The following is an 18487-nucleotide window of genomic DNA, read 5'->3' on the forward strand; positions in this document are numbered from 1 at the left end:
GTTCTCAATTTTGTGACTATGACAAAAAAAAGTATCACATTAAACATTAAACACTCCACTTGCTATTAGCTACATTTATGACAGTCAACAGACGAGATTCATGGAGGAGGCGTGCCTATAATTTAGGTGCAGTTCCTGAAGATAGGTATCTACTCAAGGATCAAAGTCAATCAGAGCAAAAAACAAAGTATGTTCCAAATTGTTTAAATACAGTTTTCATTGATAACCTTCTTGAATTTATTTTTAAATGCAACAAGTCTCAGAGTGATGTATTTTTAATTTTTTCTTACATCAGGATCTCTGTCTAAAATTCAAGAGAGTGAGGAGGGCAGAGCTGAGTATGGAGGCCATCACCAAGGAGAAGGTGCTAGAAAAACTGAATGGTCTGAAGCTGGATAAATCACCTGGACCAGATGGACTACATCTCAAAGTTCTAAGGGAGTTAGCTGAAGAGATACAGGCGGTATTAGTGGTGATCTTTCAGGAATGGCTAGAATCAGGAAGGGTCCCACAGGACAGGAAAAAAAAATCGCTAACATGACACCCCTGTTTAAAAAGGGGGAAAAAGGGTACAAGGCAAAGGACCGATTTACCTAACCTCAGTTGCGAGTAAGATCCTGGAATCCATTGTGAAGGACAAGATTTCTGAATACTTGGAAATATGTGGTAAAATAGGGCAAAGTCAGCATGGTTTCATTAAGGGGAGGTCATGCCTGACAAATCTGCTAGAATTGTTTGAGGAAGTAATGAGCAGGTTAGACTAAGCAGAGCCAATGGATGTTAACTACCTGGACTTCAAGAAAGCCTTTGACAGGCTATCATACAGGAGTCTACTGAGTAAGATAAGGGCCGATGGTGTTAGAGACAAGGTGCTAGCATGGATAGAAGCTCGGCTGTCTGGCAGAAAGCAGAGACTGGGGATAAAGGGTCCTTCTCAGGATGGCAGCCAGTGGCAAGCGGTATTCCACAAGGCTCAGTGTTGGGACCACAACTTTTCACTTCATACATTAATGATCTAGATGAAGGGCATTCTGGCTAGGTTTGCAGATGATACAAAGATAGGTAGAGGGACAGGTCGCATTGAGAAGGCGGGGAGGCTGCAGGAGGATTTGGACAGGTTAGGAGAGTGGGCAAAGACGTGGCAGATGGAGTACAAGCGTGAGGTCATGGACTTTGGCAGAAAGAAGACAGGCATGGACTATTTTCTAAATGGGGAGAAAATTCAGAAGTCTGAAGTGCAAAAGAGACTTGGGAAGTCTAGCCCAGGATTCTCTCAAGGTAAAAATGCAGGTTGAGTCAGTAGGTCCTGATGAAAGGCTTATACCCGAACTGTCAATTCTCCTGGTCCTCAGATGCTGCCTGACCTGCTGTGCTTTTCCAGCACCACACTCTCGACTCTGATCTCTAGCATCTACAGTCCTCACTTTCTCCTGAATTAGTAGTTAGAAAGGCAAATACAATAATGGTATATATTTCGAGAGGACTGGAATATAAAAGCAGGGATCTACCTCTGAGGGTCTGGTCAGACCACATTTGGAGTATTGTGCACAGTTTTGGGTTCCATATTTCAGGAAGGATGTACTGGCTTTGAAGCATATTGAGAGGTGGTTCACACGAATAGTTCCAGGAATGAAAAGCTTAACATATGAGGAATGTTTATGTTCGATGGATTTTAGAAGGATGGGGGGGGGGGGGGGAGAGATATAATCTAATTGAAACATACAGAATACTGAATGGCCTGGACAGGGTAGATGTTTCCATTGGTAGGAGAGATTAGGACACAAGGGCATAACCTTAAGAGTAAAGGGAAGACCTTTTAGAACAGAGATAAGACAAAACTTCTTCAGGCAGAGAGTGGTGAATCTATAGAATTCATTGCTGCAGTAGGCTGTGGAGGCCAAGTCACTGAGTATATTTAAGACTGAGATTGATAGGCTCTTGAGTATCAAATAGATTAAGGGCTATGGAGAGAAATCAGGAGAATGGAGTTCAGAAACCTATCAGCCCTGATTGAATGGTGGAGCAAACTCAATGGGGTGAATGGCCTAATTTCTCCTCCTATGTTTTAGGGTCTCAATCTCAAGGAGAATTAAATCAGGCCACGTGGTTTATGTAGGTAGTGAGGAAAAGAGGAGAACCCCAAGTAAGGGAACTGCGTACATCAGTTTGCAACTGTTATGTTAACCTATTTATTTTTTAAGTTACGAAATGAGCTTGCAAAAATGTAAAAGAAAACATGACACTACATGTTTTAGTCACTTGTTCTATTTTTACTCAAGTTGGGATAGTACTTAAAGCCCAAGATCAGTATACTTCAACATTCTTTAGCTGCGTTGTTAAGGAAAAAAAAGACTACAGTCAGAGTAGCCAACGGAAACAATTTGCAAAGGACTCCATGTATTACTCAAGTGCAGTAAATTGTTCCCTTGGAAGTAAAACCACAATGATAAACAGAACAAGGCACACATACAGGGGTAGACCATAAACAAACGGACAAATTCTAGAGTAAAATCACTTATTCAAAATCTAAACTCAGGTTGGAAACGTATTGTACCATAAATATTTACTGGGAGTGGGCATCGGTAAATGGCTCTTCAATATGCCAACATCATAAAGTGAATAAGTACAAAGTCCATTATCTTTAAAATCCTAATCATTACTTTGTATTACTCAAAAGATTCAAAAACAACTGTTATAACTTAATATTAAAGAAATAGAAAAAGCTACACTATGGCAACAGTGAGCGAGAGAAAGAAACAAGTTAAAAGGCAGAAGGGGATGACAAAAGCAGCAGGAGAAGGAGAAGGAGAAAACAATTTCAACTTATATAGCACCTTTAGCCAAGGTTGACAAAGAGTAATATAAAATGATCTTTATGAGAACACTAACAAGAAAAATGGAATACCTGTGTGCCATCTCGGTTCAACAGTAGAGCTTTCACGTTATCAGTATGACCTTTAAGTTTCATCAGTTTTGCACACGTTCTGGGATCCCATACTCTCAGAACCTGTTAATGACAACCAATATCTCAATACTACTCCAGAACTGTTGGGACAAGCAACATTAGCCCTAAAAATAAGCAAGATTTGTCTTGAAGAGGTTCTCCTCCTCTCTCCATAAGAATCTCAGTGAGTCTCTCGCTCTCACTGCAACCCCCAGGTCAGCTCCTCTGCCCTGAAGCTCTTCCTCTTTGCTACCTTCCCCACCCTCCCCTTTGACCTATCACCTTCATCCCCACCCCCAATTCACCTATTGTACTCTTTGCTACTTTCTCTCCACCCCCACCCTCCTCCCATTTATATCGCCACCCTGGAGGCTCCCTGCCTCCATTCCTGAAGGGCTTTTGCTCCTCACATGCTGCCTGACCTGCTGTGCTTTTCCAGCACCATTCTAACCTAGACTCTGATCTCCAGTCCTCACTTTTGCCTTCCAACATTTGCCAATTCTTAAATTCATACATCAACTCTAAGCAAACCAAATAGAAGACAATTACACCACATTCTTAGACAATATACAGTACACAAAATAAATTTTAAAAAACTGACATTGTTCACTAGTCGCTTCTTGCATCTAGCACCCAATGCAACCGCAAAGTATAATTTCCCCACTCACACCTGCAAGTTTTTTTGTGAGAGAAATTTAATACATGCATTGTTTCTCCCCCCCCACCCCCCAACTTTAATTGCATGGAACCATTAAAAAAGGTTAATCATAATCATAAAGGTACAAAAGTTAAAGTGCTATATGATATTGGAGATATGTGAAACATATTTGAGATATGTGAAAAGATCTTCTCAGCTACAGGAACCAAACAAGCATGGCTTTCTTCATAATTTAACTTACTTTTTCAGTAGATCCTGAAACGATTACTGTTCCCATCTGGTTCATTGCAAGGCTATAAATGGAATCTTTGTTCCCACTCAGTGATGATGCTGTTGTTACAAAACCAAAATATGCACTTAGCAATAAAATAGTTTTCCTGTGCAAAGTCCTCACATCTTGATTAATACACTCGAAGATATAATGGGTAGGGGAAACACAGGGAAAGCAAGGGAATAGAATCAGTCTTTCTGCTAATTCTCCTCAAAATTATACTAATTTCCTATGAAACAGACATAAACAGGAATATTTTTAAAATGTACTCCTAGGATGAGGGTGTCACCGGCTAGTCCAACATTTATAGAGCATTCCTAATCACCTTGCGGGCACTTAAGAGTCGACCACATTATTGTGGGTCTGAAGTCACAAACAGGCCAGACCAGGTAAGCATAGTGGTTTCCTTCCCTAAACAACATTAGTGAACCAGATGGGATGATAATAAAATCCTGCAAACAGTGGTTCCACTCTTCGTTAATTTTGTCCATGTTTATTAAGTTCTTGGATAGCTTGTAGTAATTGTTACAAGCAAAACATTTTGTGACAAGAGATTTGCAGAAGTAGTCAAGATCAATAAACTGCTTTGCAGAGTATAGTAATTATTAGATTTCAAAAAAATTGCTCCTAACTAATTCTTATGCCAGGGCTAGTGCTAAAAGTCTGACTTTTTGGCATTACTAATTCTTAGGAAGTGTTCAAGTCATTGACTCATCCTTTTATTTAATCTTTCATGTAACATGGTGTCACTGTTGCCCATCCCTAACTGTCCTTGAACTGAGTTAGCTTGTTAGGCCATTTCAAAAGGACAGCTTAGAGTCAATCACATTACTGCAGGTCTGGAGATACCTGTAGACCAGAACAAGCAGATTTCCTTCCCTTAAACTATATTAGTGAATCAGTCTTTCTAACAATGAAAGTGCTATGTTCACTATTACTGAGACTAGCTTTATAATCCAGATATTAGTTGCAGTGAAATTTGTTCCATGTTCCCAAATTGTTGGCCCAAAAGCATCAAATACTAAAACAGTGATTATTAGCACATACCATCTCCTTGTACTGAGAGATCCCAGCCAGTCTACAATACTATGGATAAATATATACTCAAGTTAACCATTTAATTGCATTCATCCAAGACAGTGATTAATCAACTTCCCCTAAATTTGCTAGTCTTTTACCCTAGTGTTAAGTAAATTCAAATCACCGCATGTAGCCCATGATTATGTGAAGAGGATAAAACCCCAAAGTGAACACAGTACTAAAATTCTGCAAGTCTGCCACTAATTCATTTTACTGGAACAATGACACTATATGTTGTGGTTCTGTTCGCCGAGCTGGGAATTTGTGTTGCAGACGTTTCGTCCCCTGTCTGGGTGACATCCTCGGGACAGGGGACGAAACGTCTGCAACACAAATTCCCAGCTCGGCGATCAGAACCACAACAACGAGCACCCGAGCTACAAATCTTCTCACAAACTTTGAATGACACTATATTTCTTCACAATCAAACAGAATAAAAATGAATTAAAACTAGTGGACTGCGATGAACATACAACTGATCCACTCGTTTGCTTCAAGACAGACTGTGTAACACGCTCCATCAAGTCTAGTCCATCCATTCCTATATTGACCTGCATGCCAATCCATACTTACGTGCATTCTGAAGACATCTAGTAAGCCACAGCCTCCTACTTTTTTTTGTTTGAGGACAATTACAAGTAGTTAATAAATGCATTTTGATCAAAATTTTCAAAATCTCATCTACAAATTAAAAACAAATAACTCATTTATTTATAAACATTCCAAGAATTTATTTGCGTTGTGATAAAGGACATCTTCTCAGTTCCATTCCCAATCAAGAACTTACTGGTGACAGTGTTGTTTGAGGCAGTCAGTGCTGTAAGAGTATTTACATCCCAGAGGAAAATCTGTCTGTCTAGCCCAGCTGAAGCCACCAACTCCTTGTCTTTTGCATAAGCCAATGCCTTAACATAATCCTAATAAAATAAAGAAAAAAACTGTTAACTTCCACCATTTTCTTCTCTCTCTCTCTAAACTTATATTTCAATTCCACACAACTACGAAGTGAGTGAGTATTCACCACAGTACATCACAACAGAACTTGACATTGTTCTCATTAACAAGCACATTTCCTAATAATTAGAAGTCAGATATCAGGAATGATCAGAAATCAGGGAAGCACATTTTCCATCTGTTGAGTTTGCACAGTTTAGTTCCACAACAGGGAAAATAAATGCAAGTTTCCTATTTAAGTCTAGAACCATTCCTAAACACATCTATTGCAAAACTCCTACATTACTAAAACCAATTCCAGTAGCATTTTCTCTCTAAACACCAGGTTAGAAGTATTTAGAATTAATTCCACGAAATATGCCTGAGCCAACAGATTAAACAGACAGGAAATTGGATTTAAAATCTCATTCAGTAAACGTGTAACAATACAGTGTTCCAATCATATTGCTGCATGGCAGTCTAGACTACATACTCAAATCCTGCTCCTGTACTGTTTTAAACCACAGCATCTGATTCATGAGACAAAACTGACGTTGACTGAGTAAATGCTATGCTTTTATTGATGAGAGTATTTCCTGTGATACATCTCTTTTAGTACCATAAGTAACCAATAAGGTGATTACTCAATGAATTTAGTTCTAATTTACTAAAAGCAAAGGATTTACATTTTCATTCTTCAAATTAACTGTATTAAAGTGGATAATTCCATTTTTAATATAAATTTATTCTGACATTCTCAAAACGGGATGTGTACATACACAATACGGAGCGCAAGGTCCGTAACAGTTACTTTACTCAAAAGGTCACCTTCACAAGAAGATTAATTGACAACTGTCCTCACCATGAATGGGGGTTAAAAAAAACTTTAATAAAAGCATTAAGATTTATTACAAATAAATACACTTTGTATATTACTGAGGAAAGGAATACAAAACTTTCCCATTACAAAAAAAATTACCTTATGAGTTCGTAATGTGGACATGCAAAATCCTTTATGAGCGTTCCACACTTTCACTGTAGTGTCAGATGAAGCCGATATTACTACAAAATTTAAAAAAAAACTAGTTCAGAATCATCTCTAAAGTGGTTAGCCAAAACAATACAACACAATTCTGCAAAATAAAAATACTGGAACCAGCAAATTAGGATATTGGAGTATTGTATGATCTTGCTGCACTATTACGTCTATGTACACCCTTGGGGATCAGACAGAAAACCCAAGGGCTTTATGTCAGTTAAGTGAGAAAAAGTGGGTAAATGGAGCAAACTGCAAATTCAAAATTAGCAAAACAAAAGTGCATGTTCAAAGCGGCAGATGTGGTGTCACGCAAACTTGTTGTTTTGCCCTGAACAGCATCAAGCTTCTTGATTCAGAGGTGACCTAATTGAAAGATTTTTCAGGATAGACGCAGAGAAAATGTTTCTCCAGGTTGGGCATCTAGGAAGTCACAGTCTGACCACAAGGGGTCAGCTATTCAGATCAGGAGAATATTTCTTCAAAGAGCTGTCAATATTTAGGATTCCTTTCCAACCAGGCTGTGTTGCCCAGGAGTTCAATATATTCAGGCCAAGTGATGATAAATTTTTGGTTACCAAGACAATTAAAGGATGTGTTGATTCTGTGGTAAAGTGGAGTTGAGGTGGAAGTAAGATCAACAAAAATCTTGTTGAATGGCAGAGCAGGCTTCAATGGTCAAATAGCTTATTCCAGCTCCTATTTCTTGAATTTTTATGGAGATAGAGCTTGATGCACAGTGGCAAAAGATAAATCCAAAATAGGGCAACCAACGATTTGGAGGTGCCGGTGTTGGTCTGGGGTGTACAAAGTTAAAAATCACAACACCAGGTTATAGTCCAATATTTTTATTTGGAAGCAATAGCTTTCGGAGCGCTGTTCCTTCATCAGGTGGCTGTGGACTATAAGAGCGGAGGACACAGAATTTATAGCAAAAATAAACTTGATACTTCCTTCAAAATAAATATGATAGCAAAACTGTAAACTTTTGCCATAAATTATGTGTTCTATGATCTTATACCACAACCTACCTGATGAAGCAGCAGTACTCTGAAAGCTAGGGCAACCAATGGTTATCTTTAATTTCAGATTCAAGATTATATGGAAACAAAACAACCCATATCTGAATACAAGGTCTGCATAATAGGCTTGGGCTTACAAATGGCAATTAACACACTTTCAGTCGAGTTCCATGCAATGACCTTTTAAAGAAAAAGGTATAACTACCTCCTGATGTCACAACAGCATTATAACCACTGAACCCCCATTAGGATCATGGATTCACCTCTGATTAGCAATTGAGGTGGACAAGCCACATGGCTATAATCAACAAGTCACTATAAATGCCGGAGGAAACATCACAGAAGCGCTTCACAGGAGGCTCCCAAGCACTGAGGATGTCACCTAGACAGGGGACGAAACGTCTGCAACACAAATTCCCAGCTCGGCGAACAGAACCACAACAACGAGCACCCGAGCTACAAATCTTCTCCCAAACTTTGAAGGTAAATTGTTGGTATTACCACCAAAACAGCAACCATGTTGCAAAAGTAAAACTTATAATCTGTCAAGCCGGGTTTCACTCTGGGATAGAACATAAAGGAGCACAAGTAGGTCATTCAGCCCATTGAGTTTGCTCTGCCATTGAAAAATGGCTGATAAGTTTCTCACTTGCTCCCAATAACCCTTTATCTCCTTGGCACTTAGAACCTGTCTACCTAGTCTTAAATACACTCAATGGCCTGGCCTCCATAGCTTTTTGTGGTAATGAATTCCATAGATTCACCACTCTCTGGCTGAAAAGGTTTCTCCTTAATTCTGTTCTAAAAAAGGCCTTCCCTTCACTAAGGTTATGCTTTTAGGTCCTAGTCTCTCCTAACAACAGAAACATTTTCCCAACACTTACTCTGTCCAGGCCATTCAGTATTCTATAAGTGTCAATCGGATTTCTCATCCTTCTAAACTCCATCGAGTACAAACCCAGAGTCTTCAAACACTCACGTTAAGCTTTTCATTCCTGGGACCATTCTAGTGAACCTCCTCTGAGCACGCTCTGGGGCCAGTATATCCTCCCTGAGATATGGGGCCCAAACTGCATGCAATACTCCAAATGTGGTCTGACCAGAGCTTTACAGAGCCTCAGAAGTAGATCCCTGCTTTTATATTCAAGCCGTCTCAAAATAAATGCCATCATTGAATTTGCCTTCCTAACTTGACTCAACCTGCAATGTTTACCTTGAGAGAATCCTGGGCTGGAACTCCCCAAGTCTCTTTTGCATTTCAGACTTCTGAATTTTCTCCCCATTTAGAAAATAGTCCATGCCTCTATTCTTTCTGCCAAAGTCCGTGACCTCATGCTTGTACTCCATCTGCCATGTCTTTGCCCACTCTCCTAACCTGTCCAAATCCTTTTCCAGCCTCCTCAATGCTACCTGTCCCTCTACCTATCTTTGTATCAGCAGCAAGCTTAGCCAGAATGCCCTCAGTTTCTTCATCTAGATCATCAATGTATGAAGTGAAAAGTTGTGGTCCCAACACCGAACCTTGCGGAACACCACTTGTCACCAGCTGCCATCCTGAGAAAGACCCTTTTAACCCCACTCTGTCTTCTACCAGACAGCCAAGCTTCTATTCATGCTAGCACCTTGCCTCTGACACCATGAACCCTCATCTTACTCAGTAGTCGCCTGTGCAGTACCTTGCCAAAGGCCTTCTTGAAGACCAGGTGGATAACATTCAATGGTTCTGCTCGGTCAAACCTGCTTGTTATTTCCACAAAGAGTTCTAGCAGATTTGTCAGGCACGACCTCCCCTTGATTAAACCATGCTGACTTTGCCCTATTTTACCATACATTTCCAAGTATTCAGAAACCTCATTCTTTACAATGGATTCCAGGATCGTACCCATGACCGCGGTTAGGCTAATTGGTTTATAATTTTCCAACCTTTGCCTTACGCCCTTTTTAAACAGGGGTGTCATGTTAGCGATTTTCTAGTCCTGTGGGACCCTCCCCGATTCTAGCGATTCCCCGAAAGATCACCACAAATGTCTCCGCTATCTCTTCAGATATCTCCCATAGACCTCCCTTAGGTGCTGTCCATTTGGTCTAGGTGATTTATCCAGCTTCAGGCCATTCAGTTTTTCCAGCACATTCTCCTTGGGGATGGCCACCGTACTCACCTCTCCCCCCGCACTCTCGAATTGTTTGGGATATTACTTGCGTCTTCCACTGTAAAGACTGACACAAAGTAATTATTCAGTTCCTCACTACTATCTATCCATTTTCCAACTGCTCAATGTCCACTTTTGCCTTTTTATGCCCTTTGTAAGAGTTTCTTTGGATATATCGTCTTCCTTTATATTATTGGCTAGCTTACCCTCATATTAATCTTCTCCCTCATTTATTTCTTCATTGCCCTCTGTTGGTCTTTGCAAGCTTCCCAATCCTCTACTTTTCCACTGCCCTTGGCCACATTACATGCTTTCTCTTTTGCTTGTATACTATCCCTGACTTCCCGAGTCAGCCACATGTGCCTCATCCTCCCTGTACCATGCTTCTTCTTTCCTGGGATGAATCTCTGCTGTGCCTCCTGAATTACCCCCAGAAACTCCTTCCATTGCTGTTCCACTGTCTTTCGTGCTAGGCTCCCAATCAATTCCACCCAGCTCCTCCCTCATGCCTCTATAGTTGCCTTTATTCAGCTGTAATACCATTACCTCTGATTCTATCTTCTCCATCTCAAATTGCGGAGCAAATTCAACCATATTATTACTGCCTCGTAAGGGTTCCTTCACCTTAAGCTCCCTTATCAAGTCTGCCTCATTGCACAACACTAAATCCAGTATTGCCTGTTCCCTAATGGGCTCCATCACAAGCTGCTCCAAAAAGCCATCTCCTAAACATTCCACAAACTCCTTTTCTTGCAAACCACTACCAACCCGATCCTCCTAGTCCATCTGCATTTTGAAATTCTCCATGATCTTTGTAACTTTGCCTTTCCTACACATCTTTTGTGTCTCACACCCCTACTCCTGCCTACTATTTAGAGGCCTGCACATAACTCCAACTTTTTTTTTTAAAAACCTTTGCAGTTCCTCAATTCTACGCACACAGATTCTGCACCATCTGACCCTACTTCGTTTCTTACTATTGATTATTATCTGACTTGCCCACTTTTACCACCAGGTGGGATCTCAATGCTACAAGTTTGGTATTTTGAAAGTGGTTCAGCTCCTGACTCTCCAAAGTCACTCCACTGGCTTGGACTTGAGACATTACAGCAAAGAGACCTTTTGGCTCATCAAGTCCATGTAGACTCACTGTAGAGTCATAGAATCCCTACAGTGTGGATACAGGCCATTTAGCTCAATGGGTCCACACTGAACAGCATCCCACCCAGACTCATCTCCATACACCTGCATTTCCCATAGCTAACCCAACTAGCCTGCACATCCCTGAACACTACAGGCAATTTAGCATGGCCAATCTGCCTCACTTGCACACCTTTGGACTATGGGAGGAAACCCACACAAATGCAGGGAAAATTTCTGTGTGCAGTTTTGCACCAGTCTCCCAAAGGTGGAATCGAACCCAGGTCTCTGGTGTTGTGAGGCAAGAATGCTAACCACTGAGCCACCGTGCTGCCCTGTATCATGCTCCCTGTAGAGAAATTGATGGAAGCAGAGATAATCACTGTCATAGCCGACAGGTTCCAGGTCATGACCACTTGATGTGCAGAAAATGTTCTTCCAGGATGTCCACCCTCATCACTTGCCTAGTGCCCTAATTCTTTGTTCCTTTGCCCTCGTACATCAGATAATGTGAATGGTTTTCCTTTGTCTACCTTGTCTAAGCCTGTGATAATACTGTATGTCTCCATCAGATCCCCCTTCAATCTTCTACACTCCGAGGAGGAGCAACACCAATTTCTCCAATCTTAAATTTGCAGTACAATCCCTCAACTACACACTGCCATATAATATTAAACACACTGCAGCAACTTCCCAAACCTTTCCCAGAATCTCCCAAATATACCACCTTTACCATCTAGAATGACAACTGCAGATGATGTATGGGAACATCACCTACCAGATACTCTCCAAGTCAAACAGAATTCCAACTGCAACATACACATTTCATGGTTATGTCACAACTCTGCAACTTCATGTCTTCCAATGCAGTGGGAGTATATGGACTACAATACTTCAAAAGCTACCATCTGTTTTAATAATAAGAAAAAGACAATAAATGCTAACCTTGTAGAGCTAATAAAAAAAAGCAAGCCTTAGTTACTTAGTAAATCAGTTTAAGAAAGAAGACGGTGGATGCTGGAAATCTGAGTGCCCCCGGCAATTTCCATTTTTGTACTCATAACACAATTCTGGATTGTTGAGGTGGGCAAAGAACACAGAGTCACAGAGATGGACAACAAGGAAACAGAACCTTCAGTCCAACGCGTCCATGCTGACCAGATATCCCAACCCAATCTAGTCCCACCTGCCTCACCCGGCCCATATCTCTCCAAACCCTTCCTATTCATATACCCATCCAAATGCCTCTTTAATGTTGCAATTGTACCAGCCTCCACCACTTCCTCTGGCAGCTCATTCCATACACGTGCCACTCTCGGTGTGAAAAAGTTGCCCTGAAGGTCTCTTTCATATCTTTCCCCGCTCACCATAAACCTACACCCTCTAGTTCTGGAATCTCCCAACCCAGGGAAAAGACTGAAGAAGGGCTTATGCCCAAAACATCGATTCTCCTGTTCCTTTGATGCTGCCTGGCCTGCTGCGCTTTTCCAGCAACACATGTTTAAGCTCTGATCTCCAGCATCTGCAGTCCTCAATTTCTCGCAGGGAAAAGACTTTGTCTATTTATCCGATCCATGCCTCTCAATTTTGTAAACCTCTATAAGGTCATCCCTCAGCCTTTGACGCTCCAGGGAAAACAGCCCCAGCCTGTTCAGCCTCTCCCTATTGCTCAAATCCTCGAACCCTGGCAACATCCTTGTAAATCTTTTCTGAATCCTTTCAAGTTTCACAACATCTTTCTGATAGGAAGGAGACCAGAATCGCATGCAATATTCAAACAGTTGCCTAACCAATGTCCTGTACAGCCGCAACATGACCTCCCAACTTCTGTACTCAATACTCTGACTAATAAACGAAAGCATACCAAACGCCACCTTCGCTATCGTATCTATCTGCAACTCAACTTTCAAGGAGCTATGAACCTGCACTCCAAGGTCTCTTTGTTCAGCAACACTCCCTTGGACCTTACCATTAAGTGTATAAGTCCTGGTAAGATTTGCTTTCCCAAAATGCAGCACCTCGCATTTATCTGAATTAAACTCCATCTGCCACTTCTCACTCCATTGGCCCATCTGGTCAAGATCCTGTTGTAATCTGAGGTAACCCTCTTCACTGTCCACTACACCTCCAATTTTGGTGTCACCTGCAAACATCTGGAGCAATCTTGAAGAAAAAAGAAGTGACAATAGGAGGTCACTTTTCGTCCAAGGTTGCTTAAAGGATATTTTGTTCAGCCACTTGCATCATTGAGCACTTCAAATGGCCAATACCAGCCTTGTGTTGGCTTGATGAAATAAAAATCACATGGTGCAAAGCAGCAGTAACTTGTTGCACAGCCCCTCATACAACAAGGGGACAAACCAGACTGTCTGAAAATACTGTATTACTGTTAAATACTATGTTCAATGAAGTCAGTCTGAATTACTCACAGGTCTTGCCATTACAGCACAACACCACATCATTCACCCAGTCTGTATGGTGCTCCATGGAGGCAATATAAGGATCTTGCTGAAACAGAAAAAAGAAAAAAATGATTAGATGGACACACAGGTGGCAGCAAACTTCCAAGTTAGATCACAATTTGTCCACAAGAGTAAAGACCGTCAGGGACAGCACCCTTATATTGCCTGGGTTTAATGTCACATGGAGTGAAATGCACTTGTGTTGTGAGAAGCGAAATGAACCTTGGTCTAGGCGACAGTGCTGCAACTCAAAAATCTCGTCGGGGCTTCCTTCAGTATTTTGGAAACATTTTTTAAAAAAATGTCTAACAGTATAACACTACAACTCAAGAAAGAAGGGTAAAAAAAATAGGGAACTAGAGAGGAGTTAGCCTGACAGTCGTCAGGAAATTTCGAAAACACATCAAGGAAGCCATAACAATGCACACAGAAGGGAATTTGCATTGGACAGATTTACAGCACGTTTTGGAGTGTGGAGCACAAAATGAAGAGGAACTACTAGTTGGAGTGTACTTGTACTCTGAATAAGCCATTTGATAAGGTGCAATACAAAAAGTGAGCACAAAGATACGCAGTAGAGGGTATTAATATGGACAGAGGATTGGTCAACAGACAAGAAGCAAAAAGAGTAGAGACAAATGGGGAATTTTCAAGTTGGCAAGCTACAACTCGTGAATGTAAATATTGGTGCCAGGGTTGCAGTTATTTACGACACAGAAGATTTAAAATAAAGAAAAGGTGCTGCTGCTGCCCTATTGAAGTGTAGGAAACTACAGGACCTGCTTGGTCTACTGTGTCGAAGAAAACCATTCCCTGGGGAAGCGATGGCCAAGTGGCATTAATTGCTGAAATACTAAATCCAGAGACACAGATAGTATGCTGGGGATCCAGGTTCAAATCCTGCTGTGGCAGGTGGAGGAGCTTGAACTCAAAAACAAAAGTCTGAAATTGAGATAATGCAGTGATGAAACAATTGTTAATTGTCAGAAAAACCTACCTGATGCACTAGTCTCCTCGAGGGAAGAACTTGTGTCATTACCTGCTCTAACCTACATGTGACTCCAAACCCATAACAATTTGTTTGAATCTCAATCCTCCTCTGGCCAATAAATGCTGGTCTAGCCAAAACAGTGCACATGCCAGAAATGAATTTTTTAAAAAAAGATTCAAAATATATTTAATTTGCAGCTTATGGCACATTCACAATTAGTCAAACCATATACTGGCATGCTCGACATTGTTACAGAGACCTTGAGAGGGACCAACTGTTCAGTCTCTTCCCTCAAGACCTAAACATTGCTACTCTCAGGTCTACCTGATATTATCATTGTATATAGTGCTTATGGTACTTCCTTTTTAGACCCAAATACAATCATCTATTTAGACTTACAAAGGCTGTAATGGGTCTTGACATGGTACTCTCACTTTGGGTTTCCTGACTGAGCATCTAGACCATGGAAGCACAATCTCAGAATAAGGCACCATTCATTTAGGACTAAGATGAAAATATGTCCTTTCACTTGGCTTATTAAATCTTGGAAATAAGAGCTGGAGAAGACAATATAACAGAGGGCAACTTTGCCATTCAATACAAATAACTTGTTGGCATTGTTTACCCACAAACCCCTAAAGGTGGCAGGGCATGTTACTAGAGTGGCTAACATGGTATACAAGTCTTTTTCCTAGGATGATGACGTCAGCTTGTACGAGAGGGCATAACTGTAAATTGAGGGGTGATAGATTTAAGACAGATGTCAGAGGCAAGTTCTTTACACAGAGTGGTAAGGGCGTGGAATGCCCTACCTGCTAATGTAGTCAACTCAGCCGCTTTAGGGAGATTTAACCAATCCTTAGATAAGCACATGGATGACGATGGTCTAGTGTAGGGGGAAGAGCTGAGAATAGTTCACAGGTCGGCACAACATCGAGGGCCGAAGGGCCTATTCTACGCTGTATTGTTCTATGTTCTATCAGTTGAGGTACAGATAACAAGAGCATGGAGTCTCTGTGGTGAGGGTCTGGAATGCACGACCTGGTTTGGTGGTGGTGAGGCAAATAGCCTCACAACCTTTAAACAGTACTTGGATAAGCACTCGAGTGTCATAACATTCAAGGTCTGGACTGTATTGGAAAATAAGGACTAGTGTAGATTATATATAGCTTTGTCAGTACAGATTCGACAGACCAAAAGGGTTTGACTGTATTATATGATTCTAAGACTTATCTTCAGTTTCAATTATACCTTCCTGCCCACACTCCATATCCCTCGATTCAGAGACTAAAAATCTGCCTATCCCAGCCTTCAGTGCACTCAACGATAATACATTCACAACCCTCTGCTCTACAGCATTCTAAAAACAGATAAAAAGAAAAGGAATAAAGCTTATGATTACAAGCTAACCAATTTCATGTCTGCAGTGGGAAAAGTATAAAACACTTTAATCAGGAACAAAATTAGTTGTTATTTGGGTCAGTGTATGTTAGTAAGGGACAAACAATAATTTCTAAAAGCAATTGGAAGCGACTAACCCGAATGAGTCACTTGAAATATCAAAGGATTGATGAAGGTGATACAGATATGTATACACAGAATTCTCAAAAGGCATTAGATGAAGTACCATCTTACAGACATACTTAAAAAATGGTAAGGCTATAGTACGAAAAACACAGTAGTAACTTGAACCCATATTTGGTTACAGTTCAGGATGCAGAAAGTAGCTGGAAATGAAGCTTTTCTGACTGAACAAAAGAGTGCAGTGAGCCCACCAGGGGTCAGTATTGATTTTCTTGATTTACACATAAATGCAGATTAAACAAATGTATTACCATCGTGAGTAGTGAGTGGAGCAATAGCAGATTTCAGGATATTATGAACAGGCTTTTAAACTGTCCACTGCAAGTTAGGAGACCCTAAAGGTGGAGCTGAGACCAATACAGTTTGATGTGGATAAGTACAAAGCTAAAAACATAAGTAAAAGGATATAGACCAAGCAGTTCCTAGTGCTTGCTCCATTTAATAAAGTGGCTGAACAAGAATGTTATACCCAGAGTGCTTCTGGATTCCAAACATCTATTAATCTGAACCTTCAATTTACTCAATGACAGCTCCCTCAAGTAGAGGATTCCTAAAATTTGCAACTTGAGTGAATCACTGTCTTATGTCAGTCCTGAATGGTGTAGCAATGCCTCTTAGTTGTTGATTCCTCAGTTAGGGAAAAGAGTGCCTCAGGAGCTATCATGTCAAGTCTTTTTTTTTTAAAAAGTCCAATAGCGCAGAGGCAGACCCTTTGGCCCAAACTGACCAAAAATAATCATCCACACTAACCCCATTTCCCTGCATTTGGCCCATCTCCTAAATCTTTCCTATCCATATATTTGTTCAAATGCCTTTTAAATGTTGTTAATGTACCCACCTCAACCACTTTTGCTGGCAGCTCATTCCATATGGGTACAGCCCTCTGTGTAAAAAGTAGTTGCCCCTCAGGTTCCCTTTTATTCTTTCCCCTCTAACCTTAAATTGATGTCCTCTCCTCAATTCCCCCAACCCTGAGAAAAAAAAACTGAGTGCTTTCACCCTTTCATGATCTTATGCACTTGGATAAGAATCCCCCCTCAGTCACTTACGCTCCAAAGGGAAAACAAAAAGTCCTAGCTTGTTCAACCTCTCCCTATAACTCAGACCCTTGAGTCCTGGCAACATCCTTGTAAATTTCTTCCGCACTCTTTCTAGTTTAATAACATCCTTTCTATAGCAACTCAGCATAATACTCCAAGTACAGCCTCACCAATCTCCTATACATCTGCAAAATAACTTCCCAACTTCTATACTCAGCTCTGACTGACGAAGGCTAGAACACCAACTTCACTTATCTATATTTAACTCCATTTGCCATTTCTCAGCCCACTTCCCCAACTGATCAAGGTCCTACTGCAATTTCTGTTAACATTCCTCACCGTCTACGTTAGCGCCTATATTAGTCTCAACTGCAAACTTACTAATCATGCCTCCTACATTCTCATCCGAATCATTGGAGTGCAGGTTCATAGCTCCTTGAAAGTGAAATCGCAGATAGATAGGATAGTGAAGGCGGCATTTGGTATGCTTTCCTTTATTGGTCAGAGTATTGAGTACAGGAGTTGGGAGGTCATGTTGCGGCTGTACAGGACATTGGTTAGGCCACTGTTGGAATATTGTGTGCAATTCTGGTCTCCTTCCTATCAGGAAGATATTGTGAAACTTGAAAGGATTCAGAAAAGATTTACAAGGATGTTGCCAGGGTTGGAGGATCTGAGCTACAGAGAGAGGCTGAACAAGCTGGGGCTGTTTTCCCTGGAGAGTCGGAGGCTGAGGGGTGACCTTATAGAGGTTTACAAAATGGAGGGGCATGGATAGGATAAATAGACAAAGTCTTTTCCTTGGGGTCGGGGAGTCCAGAACTAGAGGGCTTAGGTTTAGGGTGAGAGGGGAAAGATATAAAAGAGACCTACGGGGCAACTTTTTCACGCAGAGGATAGTACGTGTATGGAATGAGCTGCCAGAGGATGTGGTGGAGACTGGTACAATTGCAACATTTAAGAGGCATTTGGATGGGTATATGAATAGGAAGGGTTTGGAGGAATATGGGCCGGGTGCTGGCAGGTGGGACTAGATTGGGTTGGGATATCTGGTCGGCACGGACGGGTTGGACCGAAGGGTCTGTTTCCATGCTGTACATCTCTACGCCTCTATTAATATAGAAAGCAAACTGCAATGGGCCCAGTACCGAACTCCACTATTCACAGGCCTCCAGT

The 18487-nt window shown here is 41.1% G+C and overlaps 1 protein-coding gene across 2 annotated transcripts in view; it reads right to left on the reverse strand.

Moving 5' to 3' along the window:
- LOC140480836 (WD repeat-containing protein 48) overlaps positions 1 to 18487 on the reverse strand; it is a 122494-nt gene that overhangs the window by 50701 nt on the left and 53306 nt on the right. For both annotated transcript variants that reach the window (XM_072576301.1, XM_072576300.1), the window contains exons 3-7: positions 13664 to 13742; positions 6866 to 6948; positions 5741 to 5870; positions 3844 to 3932; positions 2906 to 3007 (exon numbers count right to left, since the gene is read on the reverse strand). In XM_072576301.1, the coding sequence (XP_072432402.1) occupies positions 2906 to 3007; positions 3844 to 3932; positions 5741 to 5870; positions 6866 to 6948; positions 13664 to 13742 (483 nt within the window). The remainder of the gene's footprint in view (positions 1 to 2905; positions 3008 to 3843; positions 3933 to 5740; positions 5871 to 6865; positions 6949 to 13663; positions 13743 to 18487) is intronic.

Source organism: Chiloscyllium punctatum, chromosome 8, assembly GCF_047496795.1.
Source record: "Chiloscyllium punctatum isolate Juve2018m chromosome 8, sChiPun1.3, whole genome shotgun sequence".
In the NCBI taxonomy this organism is placed as follows: Eukaryota; Metazoa; Chordata; class Chondrichthyes; order Orectolobiformes; family Hemiscylliidae; genus Chiloscyllium; species Chiloscyllium punctatum.